The sequence below is a fragment of the Lytechinus pictus genome, unplaced genomic scaffold, assembly GCF_037042905.1.
Source record: "Lytechinus pictus isolate F3 Inbred unplaced genomic scaffold, Lp3.0 scaffold_20, whole genome shotgun sequence".
NCBI classification, from domain to species: domain Eukaryota; kingdom Metazoa; phylum Echinodermata; class Echinoidea; order Temnopleuroida; family Toxopneustidae; genus Lytechinus; species Lytechinus pictus.
Genome location: NW_026974141.1, coordinates 7,655,659 through 7,680,245, shown reverse-complemented (window position 1 = coordinate 7,680,245; position 24,587 = coordinate 7,655,659). Strand labels below are relative to the sequence as shown.

Here is a 24,587-nt window from a genome sequence, read left to right as displayed (position 1 = left end):
GGGAAGAAGAAGAAAAAAAAGATTTTCTTCATTTTCACATTTTTTGATACACTTATGATGAGAACTCAACCCCATAAAAGTTCGCTTTGGAATACCTGCCTTTTCTAGAAATCACATGTTTAGTGTTGATTTTAGGGATTTATCGGGTACCCTATGTATACGGCTAATTTGATTGATGATAAATAGCTTACGGATAAAAAAAAATGTTTGTGATCTTACAATTCACATGTTAGGTTCTAATCGTGTTAATGCATCTTAACATAAAGAAAAATTTTGAATTTTCAAAGGAGAACACCCCAGATAGCAAAATATCTGGGACCCATATGGGTCCAATGTGGGTTATCTGGGACCCATATGGCCCATATGGGTCCCATCTTAACATAAAGAAAAATTTTGAATTTTCAAAGGAGAACACCCCAGATAGCAAAATATCTGGGACCCATATGGGTCCAATGTGGGTTATCTGGGACCCATATGGCCCATATGGAAACCATATGGACTAGAAGTGGGTAGGTCCACATCGGGCCCAGATATATGGGGCCCACTTGGGGCCCATCTGGGTTATATCTGGGCCCATATGTACCAGATGAATATCATCTGGGCTGGAGATGGGCATTTCCAAGTGGGACCCAGATGGGCTAAAATATGTGGGACCCATCTGGGTTATATCTGGGACCATATGTACCAGATAAGCCTTCTGGGACCCAGATGGGTCACATCTGAGCTCAATATCACTGGATGATCGATCTGGACTGCACTCATGATTATTCATTACAACAGTAAATGACCAAAATTTTAGCTAATAAGGCTACAACAATCAATATGTTTATGTTTATGCAAGGATTCCACCATGAAAAGTTTCAGAAAAGTATGTAATTTATTACCATAAAATTAAAAATCAAAACATTTAATTTCAGGAGAAAATTTCCAAGGTTAAATATTGAAAATTGTTATTAACCATAGCCTGTCAAGTATAGCAAACTCGCTCTATATATAGAAGTCAATAACAAGATTCAGTGGTTAGGTGTAGGAAAGGATTAGGATAGGATTAGGATTTAGGGTTAGAATGTAGGATTATAGGATATGATAAAATGATAAGGATTAGACTATTGGGTTGTATATAAAGTCACCTTAATGATACAAACTAATATATTTTTTTAATTGATTAAAACATCGTGGACCCACTTGGCCCAAATGGGCCCCACATAGGGTGTACATATGGGTCCCAGATTGGCCAAGTGGGGCCCATATGGGCCCATACATAGCCCAAATGGGCCCCATATGGTTTACATGGGTACGATGTGGGCCTGCCCATATTTACCCCACGCGAAACCCTGGCCCATATGGGCCCCAGACGGGGTGTACGGTGCAAAAAACACAAGGGGCCCAGATGGGCCCATACATAGCCCACATGGGCAACCCATATGGGGCCCACATTTTTAGCCCTGATAAGCCCACAAGTAACCCATATGGGCCTATATATTTTGCTCACTGGGCTGGTTCCTAAATATAACTTTTAGAACCAGGCCAATAATACATTGACTTCACTGGGGCTAATTATGTATTCATGAGGTCATATTTTGGGGCCCCACGGACCGATTCTCACTAAATTTCGGTTGTGGTTTTTTTTTTCATCATGCTCTACCAAAATATGGTATAAAAAGCGCTGAAATGCCAAAAGGGAAACTTTATGACGTCACCTTCGGTACTCTATAGTAAAGACTTTAGGGAAAAGACGATTCTGTGCTATGGGCTGGTGTTTGAAAACAATTACATTTTATGGAGAAGGAGGGGAACAGACCGATCATTGCTCGCATGGCCTTAAAACATCAATTGCCTGTAAAATATCGAAGCGTATATTGCACTATATATGTAGGCCTATATACCGGTACCTGACAGAGTTTCTACAGGCTTAATTGGAATTCTTACTATAATGTTTACTGCAATACCATATCGTTAATTTACAGGGTCTAGAGAAATAATTAACAATGATCATTAAATATAATAATGATTATATTGGATGAAATGGTTTATCTTAATGGTAGGCCCGGGGGTAGGCCTAAGCAGGAATATTACCCTCGTTTCGGCCAATATTGCACTCATCTACAACTTGTGCAACAATATTACCTAACCCGTGGAATATTCCCAGTGTTTCATTTTCAGCTATGCAATATACTCACCGGTTTTTCTCTTCCGGCAACACAAGCAAATAAGGAAAGCAATGACGACGATACAAATAAAAGCTACGACTGGTATCCCAACGCGGATTATCCAGAAGATAGCGGCATCGACACGCGATTGGTAGGACGGATCGTTTTGCATGTGTGCCATCTCTCTGGTATCAACTCTCTGTGGGGGGGGGGGGGGGGTAGATGTTTATACATTTTAATGGATTAATATGTCACAGAAATATAAATCAAAGGTTCCAAATAGTTCATAAAATTATGTCCTGTAGAGGAATGTTTACCTCGAATTTCAAATGCTCTTATTTCTTATCAATATTTTCAATTTTTTCTTAAACTTCCATCACTGTAAAAACTGCGGTGTTAAAACTGACACCAGTTGGTGTTAATAGAGGACCACACCCCGAGGTGTTAAAATTACACCCTAGAGATTAAGAATAACACCAAAACGTGTAAATGTAACAACCAAATGTGTTGTAATGACACCTATAGGTGTAAAACTAACACCACCAATTCAACACCGGTGTAAAATAACTGGTGTGGTCCTCTATGTACACCGGTTAACACCACAGTTTTTGCTGTGATTGATTGAGTTTACACACAAGCTAACCTGTTCCCAGTGTTCCATTCTTCAATCTGTTTTGGAAGGAAAATGAGTGTATTTTATTTATTTATTGCGGTTAAAAAAATCCTACTATCAGCTAAAAAATGCTTTTAAGCAAGCCGTGAAACGTTGTATAAAGCGTATGTACTAATACCGCAAGTTCTATTTTTAATTCTATGCAGTATAGATAATGATATAGATCGTCATCAACTTCACTCTATTCAGAATTATACGGGTCTGTTTTCATACCTAAAGATTCAAAACATGAACCGGGTAAAAATGTGCATGGACTGATGGACATGCAGTATTTGTTTTCATAATGAATAATACTATAGTATCTATATTACTCAAACGATTCGGGACCATTTTGTTGGGTGTACCGACTCATTTAACGTACCAGAAAATGTTATTTATAGAGCAAAAGTAAAAATGATATCGGTATTGTTATGTTGAATTGAATACTGTAAAATTTGAATGGGCAACAGCTCTTGTTTTTCTTTTGCTTCTTTTACTTGTTTTTTCTTGAGAGGGCCTAACCTGACATGGGTGACAAAAAAGCACATTTTATTTACCTTCCTAAATCAAAATCTAACTTTTTGAAAGATCCACTGCAAAATACACTCCAGCCCTACCAATGCTACATTTATATATACCAATGCTACCTTTATATACATATATATATATATATATATATATATATATATATATATATATATATATATATATATATATATATATATATATATATGTATATATATATATATATATATACATGTATATATATATATATATATATATATAATTACCTTTGTAGAAGCATAAACGTACCAGTCAATAGAATTCTGGCTGCGATGATAATAAGAAAAGTTGTTTACAGCATTCTGCAGTTTATCCACCATTTCTTCATTTTGTATTCATGTCGACCTCCGTCTTGTCCGTCCATATCCCATTCGCAGACTGTAATCTGGTTGTGTTCCTGAGCCGAAAGTCAAAATGCATTTAAAATCATCCAAGCAATTCGAAGAAACCTTTTGACTGTTAGAGGCTTACGCTGAGGAGAAAATTACAAGGGTGTAACGAGTTAAAGAGCTTTTGGCTTGGACCTTGGAAGATTTCCTAAGCTAATGGAAAATTAGTGTTTCCAGTCAAAAGTGTCCTCGGATGGAATGAAGATTGTATTAGAAAAGAAACGAGGACACAAGTCAAGCCATGCACGTATAAGTCAACACTGAAGCTGGTGTGTTATCCGGGGTATTATAACCGAAAGTAATAGAGGACTACAGCACGAGGTCTTAAAGGGATTCCAACCGAAATAAAAACTTGTTTTTATAGGAAAAAAAAGGAAAATCATCAAATTGAAAAGTGAAAGTTTTAACAATATCGGACAAACAATATGAAATTAAATTATGTATTTTTAAAATTTGTAAATATTGGTAATCACTATACCCATGGAGACTTCAAATTGGTCGCATATATGATGTCATAGTGATGTAAGGCAAAGACTACTCTTCCATGTACCCCAACAATGAAATGGCTAAAATGTCATTTTGTTTTTCCAAAAGTTTTATTACAAATTATATTTATTTTATTAGGACATAACGCAATATGCTTTATACCTGAGTTATATTTAGATTACTGCCCCATAAGCAGGCGAATACTTAGGAGAAAACCAAAAATTCCTGATAATCAAATACAAGGCCTGTATTGAAAAGCTTTCTTTGCCCCTTGTCATAATTTACTTACCCGGTTGCCAAATTCGAAATCTACATAGTCTCATCACGGATCTCAATTTCAAAGCAAATAAATGTTCTAATTGCTTGTCCGATTTATTTCAAACTTTCACCATTCTGTTTCATTTATTTTTCTTCTTTCTAACACAACAATTTTTGACCAAGGCTGGATTCCCCTTTAAAGTTACATCCTATACAGGGGCCGCGGAACGGTTTTCAAAGTGGGGGGGGGGGGGGGGCTGACCTTGCAAAAAATCACGATCATATGGTCATTTTTACGTTTTTGTACATGGTTTTGGAAAAAAGTGGGGGGGGGGGGGGCTGAAGCCCCCAGCCCCCCCTCTTCCGCGGCCCCTGCGATAGTTTGAACAACACCATAGAGTGTTAAAGCAACAATCTATACGGTGTTGTAATAACACCCATATATAGGAGTTGAATATAACAGTAAAATTAACACCGATTGTGACTCGTATTGTCCTTCTACGTATAGTACACCGATTTGGCGGCTTACACCACAGTAGCAAAATAATGTACACTCACGTCAGTTTGGCCTACTACTGCAAGCTCAGAACGAGTTCTGTTGAATTCATGTTAAAACAACTGATAATCCTCGTGTTAATTGCTATTTCGCCCCTTGTTCCACTTGGAAAAGCGCAACATCCAGCAGTATTATCCCGAAACGAGTAGGCCTATCCAAGCCGGGATCGATCCACGCCTTAATCAGAATAAAATAATAATTTATTGCTACTGCACGTACTATGATGGTAAAATTTTGTTGCACAGCTGGCATTATACTATGTAATCCTGGGTAGAAGCTATATTATCAAGTACCTACGTTTTCTAGTGTTGTGCTTGAAAATGTTGCAGGTATTTTTTCAGCGCGTATTAGGATATAAGGGCGTCTCTGCTTCCTTCTCATAAACAATACATGAAAATGCTGGTACACAGAGGGCTATAATCCAACTACTATCAGTGGTATCTATAATTAACGCGCCCCCTTCCCCGTGGGTAGGTCGGTAGGTCTTCTCGGTGGGTCACGGGGCGCGGGGAGGGGAGGGGAGACAAGGAGTAATTTGGAGAGGTACTGTCAAACAAACAAACAAGAAAACTAACGAAAAGACACACTTAAAATCAGACAGGCAAACAAACATACATTAATGTGCAAAATGCAAGCAAAAAAATAAAAAAACAAAGAATTAAACACAAATTAAACGAGCATACCAAAACTGTGAAATGAAATAAAACATACTTGAAGCGGATGTATCTGCAGTGTCGCTTCTGACGAAAATGTCCACAAAATTAGCTCATTTTTGTATAAGTAAACCATGGGTCAATTTTATTTTATTTTTGCATATTTAAAAAACTAAAACAAATAAAATTCAACATCATGATAGGGAATATAATTTATATTCTTTTCTTGAGTCATGCTGATGTTTAGGGCCTATTTGTTGGGAGATATTTTTTCTTTAGACAGGAACTTTCTATGTTTCAGTCCAAAATGAGACGAATTTACACATTCAATCAGAAAATGCTCATATCGAAATTTAAAACTGAGATAAATAAACAATATAGAGTCTGCATTGAACAACAACAACAAAAAAGAAAAACACTCTCGAGAGACATCTCAAGTATAGTAAGATCCTAGAGTAATACTGCCATCTACTGTCCGTTATATGCATAGTTTTACGTGGATGTTTACATTCTCTCCGAGTCCGACTTCGGGAAATTTTTGGTTTCTCTTTCTGTTTTGATATTATAAGGTATTGAATTGGGTAAGGGACTTGTTATTCCTATGGTATATCTTTTATGTGAGTTGTGGGTTTGGATGTTAGAGTTTTGTGTTGGTTTAATGCGAGTAAGTATCTGTATCTTCCCTCGGCCTCGTCTACCTGTCGATGCTTGCCTTTACGTGTAGCTAGGCTTGAATTAGGCCAGTGACACCCCGAGAGAGCCGGGAGGGTGGTGGGGCGGTGATGGCACCGGGAATTGATTGGGAAGTCGGGGACAGTAAACGCAAATTGTCTCAAAGTTCAAACCCAAGTGCCAAGAAAGCGTGGGAGCTCAGCCTGGTCCTTGATATGGCCGAAATCGCGGGAGTGTTGTAGAAGAGTATGTTTGAAAAATAATATCAATAAAAAATCAAATCAAATTTAAATCCACGCTGAGCTGAAGTGAAATCGGGTTTAACGTTATTGCTAATCAGAACCGCAATGCGTTTTGGGATTGAAAAGGGTGCAATCAAGTTAGCTCCGCACACTGCGGACAGTGCGCGGAGCTAGCTTGATTGCCCCCTTTCTTTTCAATTTCCCATATTTGTTGTTGTTTCCCATAATGCATTGCGGTCCTGATTAGTGATAAACCTTATTCAATTTCAGGTCATGAGATTAAAGTTTCCACCGCAGGTAACCTACCTCGGGCGAAGTTCGTGCAGGCTCCACTTCACTACCGCTACACTACGCTCCACCTACCCGAACTTCGGGACCGTGAACTAGTTCGGATATACCGAGTGACAAAGGTGGGATCCAAAAGTGTTTTATTGTAAAAATTTTGGAAAAAAATATAACAAGAAAGAAAAATAGCTCTATTTCTTACTCTTCACCCTTATTTCGCTCCGTGTCCATCCTCCGGTTATCCTCAAAATTGGTGATTTTGGGCCAGTATCTAATTCCGCAATTATTCACGGCCGATTTCAAAACATCACACTGCGAGGGTCGCATGTCAAACAGCATGAATATTATATTGGATGGCTCAGAAATATTCCAAGAGTTTGGGACAATATTCCACTTATTCGTAGAATATTTTCCCAACACAGAATCCTGACATCGAGGCGCAAACTGGACCCTCAAAAAAAGGAAAACTTCTGTCTCGTTCATTCTCCTTCTTTTAAAATTGAAAACAAAATTGCTGATCGATACCGAGAACGAACGTACGGGACATATAGGTCTAACTTTTCCTTTTTGAGGGTCCAGTTTGTGCCTGGATGTCAGGATTCTGTGTCACGATAGACCTTCATATAATCGAGGCAAGTGCATAATTTATTTTCCCCCTTTTATTTGGAGTGCTATTGCGACCCCATTCTACCCCATTTTGGAGAGTTCCCATGTCTGCCTAATATTGCACGGACGAGTCATGGGCTCCGGCCCGCTTCGCAGGCCGGAGCTTCCTGGGTTACACTGCAGGCTGATATGTCTTGTCTTAAAAGTTAGGCCCACCAAGGCTAAGTCAACATTATTTTTAAGAAGGTCTGTGATTTCAGTACTCTCCTGAGCTTTGAATCTTTTTTTCCATTGAAAAAAGAACAATTTATCCTCTAGTATCTATAGTTTGTAGATCTAACGTCATGAACATGTCGAAATAAGAGTAGAAAATGAGTAGTGACATGAGACGGATTTCATCCATCTACTGACCGTCTGCAACAGAATGGCATTAGCTAGTGAATTAGGCATATCTACATCTAATTCTTGCAATCTCTTTGATTCAACTTTATTCTCTTCCCTCTCTAGCCCAGGGCACAGATGATGGCTTCCTTGCAGCACCTGTTCAGGGTTGCTGTTCTCCTCTCCTTCGGCTTAATCCGAGGGACACTCTCTTCGCCCGATGACAGATGCCAGTTCATCTTCAAGGAGGATCATGTCCTTCAAGTTGCAGAGTCGGAAAACGCTGGAGCCAAAGTGAGAACGGATCTCCACACCGAAAACAAGATCAAGTGCGCGGAAGCTTGCTGTGAATCAGAGGGAGGTAAGGATGTACAGTGCGTCCAACAAAAAATGGAAATTCCTATTCAGAGATGGATTTCACAATTTTCAAATATGTTTTTACTATAAATTTTAGTGTGAATGGAATCTCGTCTTTAATTTAAGACGTGACAGTTTAGCAAATCGTTCACACATTGCAGCTTACTAGCAACGAATATTGGCGCATATCAGAGACGATTTGTGCAGAAACTCACATGTGAATCTGAGTCCACTCTCAATTCAGGGATCAATGAGAGGAAATTAAAAAAAACAAATTAAAAATGCTAATGAGCCAGTTATCTAACATAAGCATGGTTGTCGTATCACGAACCAATCTTGTCAAATTTGTCTGCACAACCGGATTTTGACATTAAAATTTCAAACTCGTCTTGCTCATTAATGTGTGAAGTGTTTGTCTTATATTAGGTATCAAAATATAGAGGTACATAATTGAATGGTATGATGATGTTAATTAGATATCATAATTTATTTGACTTTGAAGAAAAAAGACATGGGAATCCAAGTTTCTTTTTTTTTCTGGGACGCACTGTATGTGACCAGGCATGGCAAATGAAAACCCACAAAAGTTGCCAGATATATATGAATTTTCAGTTTAATATCTCGACTGAGAGAGGAGAATCTCAGCTTTAAAATAACTCTTAATTGGTTGTCCCTAAGAGAAGAACATTGACTACCATAGAATGTTGCTTTTGAGAAAAGAGGGATTAAAGTTGACAAATCTATTGACACTGAGCCTCACACTGTTGTTTAGGGTGACAAAGAGAGGGTTATAATTTGTTCATAGTACATGTATTCTAGAAGGGGTCATCAAATTGGCGCCAAATTTGTCACACTAATTTATAGGTATCCTGTTCTTGATTACATAAAAATATCAAAAAAATATCTTTTTTTTTTACTGGAACTCAAAATGAGGAGAATACTTTGGTTCTCACAAAGAAGAATAAATTTCAAAATAATCTTAAAAGACAAATATGGGTCTAATTAAAACTGTTAAAACAACAATTTTTGTTTGTTTTGTACATCCATTTTGTTTTTGTAGTCCATAGAAAAACTCTTTCAAGCCATACCATTTTAATGTCCTTGTACTGGAAATCACACGGTGCTACTTTTTGTGGGTGTTGCTATGCTTGATCACATAGTATCATGCATGAATTGCATTTATTTTCAATAGTTTTATATTGATGGCAAAAATAAATCTAGATTTTTGGGAAGTTATGTAACTTTATTAGGTATATGTATTCTTAGATTTGTTCCCCGTTTTTCTTTTGTGCAGAATGGTGTACATTTGCGGTGTATCATTTCCAAGCCAACCCAGAAGCAATGAATTGTTTTCTTGTCCAGTGTATACCTGATGGCAGTCAAGAAGATGTTTGTATCACAAAGCACGTTCGACACTCGGACTTCACGGCAATCGCCGTTAAGCATCGTAAGTAACTCCAGAATTGTGACACCAGGGGCCCGTTTCATAAAACTTGTTACATTATTAAATCAATTTGCAATAACAGTGTAAAGCTACTGAAATCGTTCAATTTGATTTGCCAATACTGAACTTGTTATTATAACAAGTCTTTGTGAAGTGGACCCTGATTTCTGTGTCCTTCGGCATTCTAAACCTTATGTTCCGTGCTCTCAAGACCACCCCAGAAAATTTTGAAATGAATCTATAGAAAAAAAAATATAGCATAATGCTGAAAATTTCAGCAAAATTGGATGTGAAATAAGTTATGACATATTAATGTTTCACTTGTTTTTCACAAAATAGTTATGCACAACTCAGTGACATGCAAATGAGAAAGTAGATGATGTCCCTCACTATTTCTTTTGTTTTTATTGTTTGAATTATTTCACTTTTATTTATTGATAAAGACCAACTTAACTGAATCATAAAATGTTAAAAAATAGTATTTTAATACATATTCAGGGAGGAATAAAATGCCTTTCTCATGACAGTGTGGAGAAAATTACAGTATTTGATATTTCATTTAATAAAATACAACAGAAAAAGTGAGTGGATGATGTCATCAGTCGTCTCATTTGCATACCGACCAGGATGTGCATATATAACTTTTTTTGCGAAATTAAACAAAATTAAAAGCGTCATATTAAAACTTTCTTATTTTACCACCGATATTGGTGAAATTTTCAGGGTTATGCTTGTTGGACTTTTGTCTTTTTATTCAAATCAATTTTTTGTTGGGGTGGACTTGTCCTTAAACAAAACACAACTGTATAAATGTAAGAAAAACAAACCTGTATTCAAATTTATTTTCTTCCAACAGTCAGGGATGGTACAATACAAATTAGATTGATTTTAAAAGTTTTAAAATTGCTGTTAAATGTTTCCATGTTTGTAAAAGAAACCGATTTCTGAATTTGTTTTTTGTCATAATGTTGACTGCAGCCAGCTGCCATCACCACCTTCACATATATATTTAAAAAAATATTGCCTATTCAATTGTATCCATTTCATTCATGGTCTAACCCTATGCCAGTTGTTTGTTGTTAGCACCTTCATGTATATTTTATTGATCAATAAATCATCTTCATGAATATCGATTTTCCATCAAGTTATGTTTGCCACTTTGCCCGCACTAGGTTTGAAAAATAATAAAGCAGGCTAAGCTGTTGCAGTACAGGGTTAATGGTAGGAATTGATAACCCCAGGCCGCCCATAACCCCCCCCCCACCAAAAATAAAGAAAAAAGGAATTTAGGCCAAAACATTGCCAATAAATTGGGGAAATTATAAATTTGTGACCATTATACAAAGCCCTTTGGAATTATGATTTATTAATCTTCAAGATGATAACTTTTTTTATTATGCCATATTCATTTGTTTATATATGTTACTTTTTATCCCTGTTCCCCTTCTGTTTCTTGTATACAAACTGATCATATTTCATTCCTTCTGTATTGATATAGTGAAAAATCAGAAATCTGGTTTAGTTCATCTGTTCCATTCTAATTCTAAACGTCAACATGTAGTTCGCCGATCTATATATCCTGATCTATTGCAAGACAATGTAATTAGAAATAGGGTTCGTTCTCACAAAAAGCCTATTTCTTCATCGAGCAAGGCAAAGTCTTCTGATGTCTTTTCTAGAGCTCATAACCCTTCTAAGGATCATTTGTCATCACTACCACCATCAGCAGTATCGTTATCAGCATCATCGTCAACATCATCCTCATCATCATCATCATCCTCATTATCATCATCATCACCATCATCATCACCATCATCATCCTCATCATCACCAACATCATCATCATCATCATCCTCATCCTCCTCATCATCACCATCATCATCATCACCACAATCATTATTTCCATCGGCATCATCTTCATCACCCTCCTCATCATCAACATCACAACCACCTTCAGTTAAATCATCGTCGTCATCATCACCATCATCAATCTCCTTTTCATCATCTCCGTTCATGGCACTTCGTAGCACCACTCATAAGAGAAGCCATCCTGTTTCAAAGTTCACTTTGACCCCTTCACATCCATTAAGTAACTATCCCAACTCTAAGGGAAAAACCATTTCATCTCCTCTCTCATCCTTCTCTGCTCCGACATCTTCTCTCGCAGCTACCCCACCAACAACTCCTCCGCCTCCAACCACCCCTACTAATCCCCCTCCTCCTTCGTCTCCTGTTAGTCAACCTGAATCAGCTGGCACATCCACGCCTCCTTCCTCTCCCTCTTCCCCAACAACTCCCCCTACCTCTTCTGTGACTTCTAAACCAACACCGTCTTCCACGGATGCGATCCCCACTAATGACTCTGCGGGAGCCCTTGATGACCTGAACGCTGCCCTCAACTCATCATCACTAACATCACCTCCATCTAAACCTGCTATCACAAATGCACCACCACTACCACTAACAACTGTGGCAGCAAGAGGTATATATATCAGACTTGTTCATATAAATTGCAGAGAAACAAGTTCTGTGCACAGCAAAGATCAGCAACATAATATAGTGTTGAGCTATCCAAAATGCATCAGAATTGTCTACTCATGATACATTTTGAGTTTCGCAGATAGCTTAAATGATATTTTGCTTAATTATGAATCATAATAATTACAGAGAATGGGGTCACATAGAAGTATGTCTCCCTCCCTGGTGGGTGTTTCATAAAGCTGTTCGTAAGTTAAGAGCAACTTTAAGAATGACTGGTGATCCTTTCTTGTGTTAAATGTAGTACACCAAAATGTTCATTGGCGATGGTTTAGCGCGTAAGAAAGGATCACCAGTCGTTCTTAACTTACGAACAGCTTTATGAAACGGCCCCCAGGTTGATGTTTTAGTTTTACTTCGTATGATTTTGTTAGACCAATCTTTTGTTTAGTGCTTCTAATCTTACAGTATGCAGCACTTTGTAAGTGTATATCGGGCCCGAAATTCATCAAAATATGATTTCATGTACACAAATGAATAGCAGTATCTGTTCCCAGTAAAAAAAAAATGAATGAATCATTATATTTAACTTGATTAAAAACAATTTCATATTATTTTTGTTCTGAATGGTATCAACGACAACTTCCAAGCAAATTGCTGTTTATACAGCTTTGTTGCAGTGATTTTCTTGCTACTTGTACATGTATACACGTGTGTTTTCAGCTTTGCTTTTCTTGTATTCAGTGTTGAATATAAAAAATAAGTCAAACAGGCATACAAATGAGTGAAACATATCATCTTATAGTTATTTTTAGACCAGAGTGGAATTTCATGTTTTTAAGTTATGTCCGGCATTATGAACAACACTGGGGGTCAGTCGTTTGGTGCCAATTTTTAGTTCTCATTTAAATGTATTTCAAATTCTTAATTAAGTTCCTTTCATTTTGATTTTTAGATATCCCAACCCCTAAGCCCAAAACAACAGAAGGTCCTAAGGATCCAACAACCAAAGCTACAGCTAAACCTGCAACAAAAGCTGGTATAGCTGATACCACCCTCAGTCCCAAATGGACCAGTCCAGTTTCACAATCAACCAATCAGAGGCCTCAAAGTAATACATCTCAGCCAATCAATGCTACTCAAAGTGGCCCGGAAGGAAGCAATGACCAAGGAGAGGTAGGTTTGAAATTTTCTTTATATTTGTTTGAATTTTGAAGAAATTCAGTGAGAGATCAGAGTGAGGAGAATTTTTTTTTTTGAAGTTTGGCATTTACTCGAGCAAGTAGAAGGAGATGTGTACGCTGTGTAGTCTCAGTGAAACTTCCAAGCAGTCCGGACTGTCCAGTAAAACTTGTGTCAAAGATACTGGTACCTCGGCTTTTATAAAACTGACCAACTTCAAATTTTGTCAGTATAAAGAAGAATTGTTCTTTCAAGTCGGCCAATTTTATAATGTTTACTTCTTGAAAACCAAATTATTATTTGGGCTTTTTACACAGAACATTCTGGTTTTTGGGTGGTTGGTCATGTATAAGGGTTGGCTGTGATACAGGCATGAGAAAAAAGATTTTGGAGAATGAGCAATAGTCCCTAAAGGCCTGGTCCCACTGGCCAACGGACACAAAATGTATTCATAACGGATACAGCGAACATCCAAAATTTCGGGATGACTCCATCCGTTTTCATCCGCTCCAGACAATGGACAAAATGGGCAAACAATGAAATCAAGGTGGACGGATGCTCGATGGATATAGAGCATATGAAACACGTATGCAAAGAGCACACAACGGATACATAACTTTTTCCAACGGATGTCAAGATTATTTTCCGTTTTACATCTTCTCTGCGTCCGTAAGTGCAGTGGGACCATGCCTTAATGCGGGAGTCTCATGTCTCATGCTGGCAACTAAGCATGTCTGTAATTTGAGTTAATATTAATGATTAATATTTTCCCTACTTGTATCCTCTTTTTATATTTCAGGTTATTCCTGACAACATCAATAGAACCACAGTAACACAGACAAGTAAGTTTTTAAAAGAAAAAAAAATACAACTGTGATGAATGATAGGACAATTCCATTGGAATGTTTTGACTAAAATAATAGAGAACAATATTATGCAAACATGATGCTGAAAATTTGATCAAAATCAGATTGAAAAATAGGAAGATTATGACAGATAAAGTTCGACTGATTTCACATTAAGTTATATTTGCATCCTACATGTAATAATAATAATGGATATCTAGAGGCGCTAAAAACAAAAAGTACCATAGCTCGTAAAATGTATGAATAATAATTTAACATTTGCAATAATTACCACAATATTCAAGATAAAAAGGAAAATTAATTATTAAGGAAAAAGGTATAAGGGAAGATTTGAGGCCACTGGAAGCATTTCTTATTGAAAGAGGGATAGCATTCCAAGTCTTGGCAGCTGCTACAGCACAACGTTTTTCGGCAGAGTTTTGACAAGGGAATGCAAAGTCTGCATGTGTCAGTGATTGAACGAAGATTACGAGAGGGTGTGTATACTTTGATGGTATTATTAAGATATTCAGGTGCCAATTGATTTAGAGTTTTATATACATATAAACAGACTTTAAACTGAATACGTTGGACTAGAGGTAGCCAGTGAAGTTCCTTTAATATAAAGTAGGGGTGTAGTATGAGTTTGAGATCCAAAGCCAAAAACTAATCGAGCGGCACGATTCTAAATAACCCCAAGTTTTCTTCTATCCCTAGCTGTATGTGGTAAATGAGGAAACTGGGGACACCCTTAATGATTTTTTCGTCTTAATTGAACATGAAATATTTCAATTTTTGTCCTCATCGTTGTGAGTCAATAAAGAGCTCCCTTATTGTAGAACCCGCAAACATTGTAGTATTTGACATCATTGACTCTCATTTGCATATCACCTATGTAATAATAATAGTAATATTCTGCCTTATAGTATGCAAATATACCAGGTCTTGAGAAAGTATTGTGGGGAGTTATTGATTGATATTGCCAGTCCAACCAAGGATGACTACATTCAATAATCACCACTAATATCCCTTCTTTACTGTTTCAACAATAAACCTCCATACTCTTCTCCTGGGTCCCTTAACACAAATTTTAGCAATCATCATAGATCATTTTTTTCTACGATTGATTGCACTGACCATAATGTACAATCAATCGTGAAAATTAAGTGTACGATAAATCGCTAGTCTCTGTGTGTTATGGGACTCTGGTTGATCCGTATCTCCATCAGGACTTAATCTGTTCAGCCACCGTGTTCAGTGGAATCTGATCAGTGTCATCGCTGCTACATTGCAATTCAGGGGCGGATCTAGGATTTTCCAAAAAGGGGGGGGGGCACAATTTCCCCTGAAAAATTTGACAAGCAAAAAAAAAGAAAAGAAGAAGAACAAAAAAAAAGGTCCTCAATTGTGTAGAAATGGCATATCCCATTAAAAATAATGACTATGACTCTCAAAAAGGGGGGGTGGCACTGGCCATTGTTGCGATTGTTTCCCACTGGAGACAACATGGGGCCTGTTGCCTTAAAAACTTTTGCGATAGAAAAAAAAATCAGGCAAATAAACAAAAACTCTAGTAATCATAATTATCTCACTGACACTTAACGCATGCAAAATTTTCTGGCAAAAATTGCCAGAGCTTTTCTTTTATGCGACAGGCCTCTGCTGTACCCGAGATTCAGCGTTAGCTCTGTATGGTTTTTGATATGTTTGCTGGAGGTGGGGGGAGGGGTTCAAACTGTGCAATAATTCATTAAGTTCTGAATATTTAATCTCCTAAAATATGATGTAGTGGAAAACTTCACTAAACAGTCATTGAGGAAACTCATGAATATTCCTAGAACGGATATAAAGTGCACCTTACATCAGAGCAGCGCCTCTAAGCACTTTACAATTGCTTGCATGCAACCAGCATTGCTGTACAGTTGCAGCTGCGGTTATGGCTTTGCAGTCAGGACTTCTTATCGTAGGAATTTATCTAAAAACATGTTGGGAGGGACATGAATCAGCTCCAATTTCTCAGATTTAAGATAAAGATAGGATGCATATGAAACTGTGTGACTCCTTCTAGCTACCCTTTTCCTTGTGGAGAACTTTATAATTGCTTGCATGCAACCAGCATTGCTGTACAGTTGCAGCTGCGGTTATGGCTTTGCAGTCAGGACTTCTTATCTTAGGAATTTATCTAAAAACATGTTGGGAGGGACATGAATCAGCTCCAATTTCTCAGATTTAAGATAAAGATAGGATGCAGATGAAAGTGTGTGACTCCTTCTAGCTACCCTTTTCCTTGTGGAGAACAGGGTCCCACCTTAACTCTTTGCCCGTCACGTACACTATCCCCTCTGCGCCACATTAATTTTGGGGTGCCACATTCAGAGGGGGTTTGCGTGCACTGTCTTATTCAACTAGCAATAACTTTTTACTGGTTTGTCGTATTGAAAAAAATTGTGTAGCAAAGTTTTAGAGAAATGAATACTCTTGCCAATGGTATCATTTTTGCTATGTATAAAATCATAGATTTTGAGAATTTTAACTTTACATTCTGTTTCCAATTTTTCGTTTAGGAGGGTATTTTATACCTCTTATATTCAATACTTCCTAATGAAGGTTACATTTCTAAGTTAGTCCATTGAAAAGATGTGTTCTTTAGCTTTCATTACATACCAAATCCATGTCTTTATGGTCATTATGAGCTAAGCAGTTTAGGATTGAAATTGGGCATTCAAAAAGAGTAAACTGACAATGAACTAAACTCTTCTCTTGAGATTGTCCCTGGCTACTTCAATAGACTTCCCGTCCTGGGAGACTTCCCGGTCTATTGTTACTTTGATCCCCTTATTGTTATAGGGAGGTGGCAATTTGTATCATTCTTTTATTACAAGGAAAGCAGTGCAAGCTATTGTAAGGTCATCGAAATATATCCTAAAGCAGTTAAAAAAACTCAATTTTACGCAAAAAATCTCTATGTAAACAACGTCGGCGAAAGCTATAACACGAAAGCTAGATTCGTAAACAATGCAATACACGCGTTGCTATTGTATGTGTGTGCACACAATTACAATTAAATGCATTCCGTATGCATTGTGTGCGAACTGTGACTTGAGTCGTCGGTGGCAGTCCGCTGTATGTGCCGCGAGTCGTCCGTGGCGGGCAAAGAGTTAAAAAGGGTTATGATTGATCAAATTAACCACAACTATGGAAACCCATCAATATACAAATAGTGAATAGGCATGAGTGCGATGGTGCGAGATTTCGCATTAGGTGAAATAAAGATGCTCTATTCAACTCGGCTAACGCCTCGTTGAATAGAGCGTGTCTTTCTTTCACCGAATGCGAAATCTCGCACCATTGCACGAATAAGAATATTCGCTATATGTGTTGTACAACGCCTCGGAATTTAGCGAAAATCTGAAAAAGAAGAGTTTTTCCCTGCAGTAATCTATGAAATGGGAGCAAAAAAATTGAAAGCGAAAAGCAAAACCCCACAAGCGCATGCGCATGACCTTGGGCAGCATTGCGCATTTAGCCAGCAGGCTTATACGCGTATTCATTTTTACTGAGCGCAATGAATTAAATCGTATTGTGACGTCACCTAAAGCCATGCAACGGTACATTTTTGATGGTACATGTACATCTTGTGTGCAACGGTATGAATGTTTGACATTCAGCCTCCCATTTGCTCGCGTACAACAAGCTAAGTAGGCGTTGTACAACTTCTAAAGGTGCATGTTTGTGCAAAATATTTCCTAGATATGATGTGTTATTCGTTCTGAACATAATGGCCCAAATTCACGGTTGAGTCCATGGTTTATGCAGATTTCCTGCATAAATTACGTTTAATTTAGCGCATATCGGGCGCGTGTATAAAACATGTCCAATGCTGATGCACGCATTTGTCACAGTGCGCCAAATTGACGCCTGTTACCATGGTTAGATACGCTTTTTTATTCATGAGTCCACAGTTTGAAGAGTGGACTCATGAATAAAATAGCGTATCTAACCATGGTAACAAGCGTCAATTTGCCGCACTGTGACAAATGCGCGCATCAGCATTGGGCATGTTTTATACGCGCTAAATTAAGCGTAATTTATACAGGAAATCTGCATAAACCATGGACTCAACCGGGGGTTTTCAAAACCACCTTTGTGAATTCGGGCCATAGTATGCTCCTCTTTGTTTACAAAAAGACTGCAAATTTCCGGTAGGAATATTTGTGAAAGTGGTGGATTTCCATATGTTGAGGTTCATGGCATCAATCACAACTGTTCGTAGGATGAGACTCGGGGATTATACAGTATTGCAGACATGGCAAGAATTCATATTCGTTTTAGGTTCCCCCCCCCCCCCAATTTTCGATTCCTGGCTCTAGACCTTTATCCTATTGCTCCATTGCAGGTATTCTCATCGTGACCCTGTGTTTCGGTATCATATTCCTGCTGGCGATGATTGTAGTGTCGGGGAAAAGATGGTGCGAGGGCTACCAGAGAAGGAAATACAGCAAGGTGGACTACCTCATCAATGGCTACTACAGCTAGGCGGTCAGTACACCTTGACGCATGACCGATTAATCAATTAAAATTCCCATAATGGTTTTCTTCAGGAATTCCAGTCAGCAAATTTACCGTTTTGTAGCCGTTTCATGTACTACTGTCCTGGGATGTAGTCGAGGCCGGCCTCTAGGCCACATTTGCCGGCCTTGGCCTTGGCCCGTGTACAAAGGCTATGGGAGAAGATACATGTAGTCTCCTGCGGCCTCGTGACACTGCAACGTGCAGCATTGACTAAATCCCTGCTAATTTCTTTTGAGCAGTCAGAATAGACAGAATTAGCCAAAATTAGCGAGAATGAGCCTTCAAAATGGCTACAAAACGGCATGAAACGGAGAGAAAATGGCTACACAACGTCAAAGTCCTCACTGTGAATACATCCATGATGAGGTAGGTATTTCGCAAAGATTAAGGTGTGACCGAAAATCGGTCCCATTTGCGTGTGGTACGTGATACATCACCGCATGCGTCGGATCATCCTGAGAGGACGCGTACTACCGCATACTCGTCAATGAGGTTACACGTAAAGATACCGTGGGCGTATTTGCGTGTATAAACCGGACTAAGTCTTTTTTCAAAGCGTTAAATGCCTCCTTGAATTGAGATATTATTTTAATATTAAATTGAATTTTGTACAAAGGATGACTTTAAAATATCACCTATTGTAAATCTGTGGATTTACATTCATCTAGGGGCATTGGGATAGATTTTGGTCTCAACTTTCAACTTTCTTTAACAAACATTATTTTTTGTGATTATTGTACTAATTTGAATTTTTTTAAAATTTTAAGTCTTTCATTAACTTATGAGTGATTGAACAACTCTATGATACACGCCAAACCTTCTAAACGTGCCAGATCAGTAGCAGCTCTGTGTGTATTTTATATATTTTCGTGCAAATTAGCGACACGAACGCGTTGAGATTTAAGGGCTGGTATTCAATTCAAGGTGCTGATTGACTTACTTTGCTATAAAGCAAAACCCTCACACTCATATTCAGACCACAAAAGCATTTTAACCACCTCAAGCAAAATACTAATAACCATTGGGGGTGTCATGAAGTTTGGGCCAAATAATGTATTATGAAGGCCTACATGCATGTATCCACCCATCTGTGTGCGGCATGTTTGAATATGTTTACGTGTCCTTAACCCTTTGAACCCTAAGTTATTAGGGGCAGCGGTGACCCATACCCTGTATTATTTGCACCTATCGACCACATTTACAAACTTCCATGATTCGGGGCCAACGGCATCTTTCCCCCGCTAGTACCCGGACCGGTCCGGCTGAAGTTGTTTAGCTTCTCGTAGACCTAGTCTACAAACAGAAATATCAATTTTAGTGTCTGTTTTGGGCTCAAAATCACTGTTTTGACTTAAGTCGGATTTATCAATAGCTTCCCCATAGTCAGCATGTGCCTCGCCGTGTATTACCGCACATGCCACACGAGCCACCGCTGTAGAGTGGCATATTTTGGCAATTTTTTAGGCTAAAACCTTCCGAAATAAATACCAATCCTGACTGGAATTATCGACTAAATATCCCTACATGTACTAGAAAGATGACGTCATCTTTAAAAGATCACCTGACATTTAGAACCTATGTTTTTTAAGTCACATGGCTTTTGGCCGGTATTCCGTCCTATCGGGTATATGTGCGTTCACTGGTGGGCCGGAATACCGGCCTATCGGGTTCAAAGGGTTAATTTAGGTATGGGCTGACTTAGATTTAAGAAAGAAATACTTTAATAGGCCAATAGAAAACAATTGATTAACAGAGAATTTTTTTTTACTTTAGTAGAATACTGTGTAAAATACTTGAATTGAATACTGCCCTTTCCAGCCTTGGATTTCTAGTTTCATGGCAATTATTAATCAAGCAATTAATATGTACATGTTCATTTTTTCTGCATAATAACAACTCATTTATTTTGCTGCCATTGTTCACTCATAGAAAGTTACATATTTCTTGTATTATTTATTAGATATTATAATGGTTCAAATCATGAAAGACATAGTACATGAACATGTATGCAATATCTGAATTTATTCCTAATCATGTCTTGAATTCTTAATATTATGATATGATTTATTACATTTATTGCAATGAATTATTACATTCAAATTTTGAAATATGTAGAGTGATAAAACTCTTTGGCCTGTATGCTGCAGGGACGGATCCAAGAAGGGTGGGGGGCTGGGGGCCGAGCTGGCCCCAGCCACCTATTTTTGGGCAACCTGCACTCAAAAACGCTAAAATAGCATATAAAGGGTTTAGTTTTTCCAAACTTTTTCTGGGGGAGGGCCCCCGACCCCCCGTCTGCGTCAGGACGTACCTTCGTACCCCTTCAAAATTCCTGGATTAGGCCCACCCTTTAAAATATTCCTGGATCTGCCCCTGTTCTGGACTTGGGTTTGTTTTAAATCATGAAACGTATTGTTTGATTCGACGCAGACTTTTAACATTGGTGGTTTTTATACAATAATAATTATCAATAGACACTTATGTAGCACCATCCTTGAAATATTCTTTTCCGCGGTGGACTTCTGCTGTTACCCCGGCTTTAGCTTCAGCTGCTGTGTCCAGCGCTGTGCATTTCAAGAATTAATCCTGCTGGGTATGGCTACCCAGAGTGACCTTACCTGGGTTGAGTGCGGCACAATGTGGATCAATTCCTTTCAGTCACCATTAACTACATGAGGTAGTGAGCTATGGGAGTCTCGTAGGCTAGTTGTTCACACTTTTGCCCGCCAATCAAGGGGGTCATGGATTCAAATCCTATAGCCAAGCAGGATTTTCTTCAGCAGGAAATTTTTGTGCATTTTGCTGCACTCGACCCAGGTGAGGCAGGGTGGTACCCAGCATGAATATCAAATCCTTGAGTTGAACATCTGCCAGATTAAGGAGAATGAGCGCCTTGAGCAGAGCTCTCTATGAGTGGATTTGAACACTTCATAAGTTTTTATTATTAATTTCATTATTCATGATTAATGTTATAAGTTTTATGTGTATACCAAATAGAGCTATAGTTGTGCTATATGTTCATGTACATAGGCTATAGATGTCCTAGGGACAATTTACTGTGAAATTCTTTTTAACGTTTTTGTATTCAGAGAATCTTGATTTTTGTATTCATTGTGATAATGCACTGTAAGCTAGGATTACACCAGGACTGAATCCTGTTCTCCCTGAGCGAATGCGAGAAAATTTCATAGGGATTCTGAAACATTCGCGCAGGAAGTCAGGATTTTTTTTTTTTAATACTAAATCTCATCTTCATATGTATGTTTAGTACTACTATTCAGTCTGACAGAGCCGTGTCAATTCAAATGTAACTATGGTACTATTTGCCTTATTTTTAACATTCCATATTTGTATTAATCTTGTTTATAATATATGTGTAATAGGAATATTGTATGGTAACTGGGAGAATAAGAAAAAAAAAACAATTGCTAAAAGACACCTTAGCGTTTTCTCCTCTAAATGTCATCTATTTGTAATTATACATGTAGCTCTATATTGTCTGCCAGGGCTGTGTCAATTTTAGTTTGATTATTGTATTAGTTGCCTAATATTTAATATTACATTTTCATGATTTTATTTGTATTCTGTGTGTAATAGTATTTGCATGGTATTCCTGAGTGAGTAAAAAAAATATATACTCCTATTAGTGATTGAACATTGGGGTATTTTCTTTACTTTATCTTTTCTATACGGAGGTATAGCACTATTCACTGTTTTAGGGCTTGTAAACACGATTCAGTGTTTCATGGCTTGTAAACACTATTCAGTGTTGCTTTTAATTACATGTGCTACTTTTCTTGCATAAAAATGTTAGTTTCTCTATACAAATTAAATTATAGGGTAAATTTATTCTCTGAATTATTGATAGTTATCTGAAAGGTAAGATTTAAGACTAGCTAGTCATGCATAGAGTAAATGACAGACCACACACGGGTAGCTCGCCATTTATTATCTCCCGTGCAGATCATGTGCCATTATCATTGCTTGGAAAACAGACCCTACATCTGACTCGATTGCCATCTTTATTTGCTCATTTCTCAGCAATTATATAAGTTGGTATATATTTGATTCTGTTCTAACTCACAGTCTTATAAAGAGTTGCGATTGACCTGATCAATCTCAACTAAGGAAGGCCAGTCAAGCCCACATCTAACATGCACGTTAAAAGTGTTTTCTACATGTACGTTCGATATATATTATATATGATTCATTATTTTGGTGTGTTCCCCTTTGTTTACAAAGAACATGTTGCAAAATTCATGTAGAAAAAAATTATGACACTAATGGATTTCCATAGAATTACAATTGATTAGATCAATCATATAACTTTACAGGACCCAGATGGTTATTTGATTCTGTTTTAACTCATTTTAAGATTGCTACCACGAACAATTGACATTTTTATGAAAGGTAGTCCTGGGGGCCGTTTCATAAAGCTGTTCGTAAGTTAAGAGCGACTTTAAGAACGACTGGTGATCCTTTCTTGTGGTAAATGATATTTGCACTGGCGATGGTTTAGCGCGTAAGTAAGGTTCACCAGTCGTTCTTTAAGTCGCTCTTAACTTACGAACAGCTTTATGAAACACCCACCTGGGCCCCGTCTTACAAAGAGTTACGATTGATCTGATCAATCACAACTATGGACGGCCAGCAACGTCAACATCTATTATGCATGTTCAAAATATTTTCTAGCTATGATGTTTATTCATGCATTCATCGTTGTCTTGAAAATTCACTGTGCTTCTTTTTGTTTACAAAGGACATTGTACAAATTTTTTGTAGAAAACAATTATGACACTGATGGATTTTCATAGAGTTACGATTGATCGGATCAATCATAACTCTTTGTAAGTCGGGCCCCTGAAAAGAATGTTTGTATTCTCTGTGGCAAGTGATCTGTAAAGATTTCTTGTAGAAACCCCCCCCCCCAACAAAATAATGATTTGACTCCTGTGAAGGAACAAGGACCCGTTGCATGAAAGTGATTACTATGGTAACGTCATCAATGATAATTTCCATGGTAACAATGCTCAACAGCCAGTCAAAATCAAGGATTCCATGAAATGACAGAGTTACATTAACCCCAACTTACCAGGATGAGGGCTTTTTCAGCCCCCCCCCCCCCTCGTCATTTTTCACGATATATCCGTTGCGCAAACTGTTTCCACCCCGCCGTTTGCGTACATTTTACCTTCCAGTCTTTCAAAACTTTTGATACCAAATTTGTGATGCCCGGACACTCGGTTACGAAATTACCTTACATTATGTAAGTGCATGTCATACCAAAATTGCTCAAAAACGTATATACCATGTACAAAGTCAATACAAAATCTGTTTTATCTAGAATTCATGACAGTGATTTTTCTCACTTTTATTGAAAACGGTTATTTGATTTGATGCTATTTATGACTGAAATAATGTCCCCGATGAATTTTGTCACAAAAAAAAACAAAAAAAAAAACAAAGAAATAGATAAGAATTTTAAAAACAATTAAATACATAAGAAATTGATTTGGTGGCGGAATTTTTTTCATTTGTAGTTAGGAATGCCACAAAGAATATTTTCACCAAAAAATAGCTATTTTTAGCAGCTTTAGTGAATTAGAGCAAATAGTATTATAACATGAATAAATTAGCATAATTAATTCATAAAAAACATGAATTTCGTGCAATTTACCTATTATGTCATTCTATACCATCGTCGAAATTTTCGTCGCAATCGCGCAATCCACAGCCAAGATCTTAGGGGGATTTTAAGCTCACAAAATAGCCCAGGTAAGTTAGGGTTAACAGTAACTCTTATGCAACGGGCCCA

At 37.7% G+C, this 24,587-nt stretch overlaps 1 protein-coding gene and 1 long non-coding RNA gene across 3 annotated transcripts; one reads left to right on the top strand and one right to left on the bottom strand.

Annotated features, from left to right (window-relative positions):
- Window positions 1-2,180: 2,180 nt before the first annotated feature.
- LOC135157909 (uncharacterized) lies at window positions 2,181-5,364 on the bottom strand. 2 transcript variants are annotated; one of them, XR_010296815.1, is made up of 3 exons: window positions 5,058-5,364; window positions 3,594-3,838; window positions 2,181-2,349 (listed from the first exon to the last, which is right to left on the bottom strand). It is a non-coding gene; the product is annotated as an uncharacterized LOC135157909 (long non-coding RNA). The 2 variants fall into 2 exon arrangements; XR_010296814.1 differs by having other exon boundaries at window positions 3,594-3,763.
- Window positions 5,365-6,188: 824 nt separating this feature from the next.
- LOC135157839 (mucin-2-like) lies at window positions 6,189-22,405 on the top strand. Its single transcript, XM_064114838.1, has 8 exons — window positions 6,189-6,289; window positions 6,893-7,032; window positions 8,021-8,255; window positions 9,546-9,698; window positions 11,863-12,177; window positions 13,129-13,349; window positions 14,155-14,197; window positions 18,597-22,405. Exons 3-8 carry the CDS (start codon window positions 8,033-8,035, stop codon window positions 18,734-18,736), a joined length of 1,095 nt encoding a protein of 364 aa, XP_063970908.1. The 5' UTR covers window positions 6,189-6,289; window positions 6,893-7,032; window positions 8,021-8,032; the 3' UTR covers window positions 18,737-22,405.
- The last annotated feature ends 2,182 nt before the right edge of the window (window positions 22,406-24,587 follow it).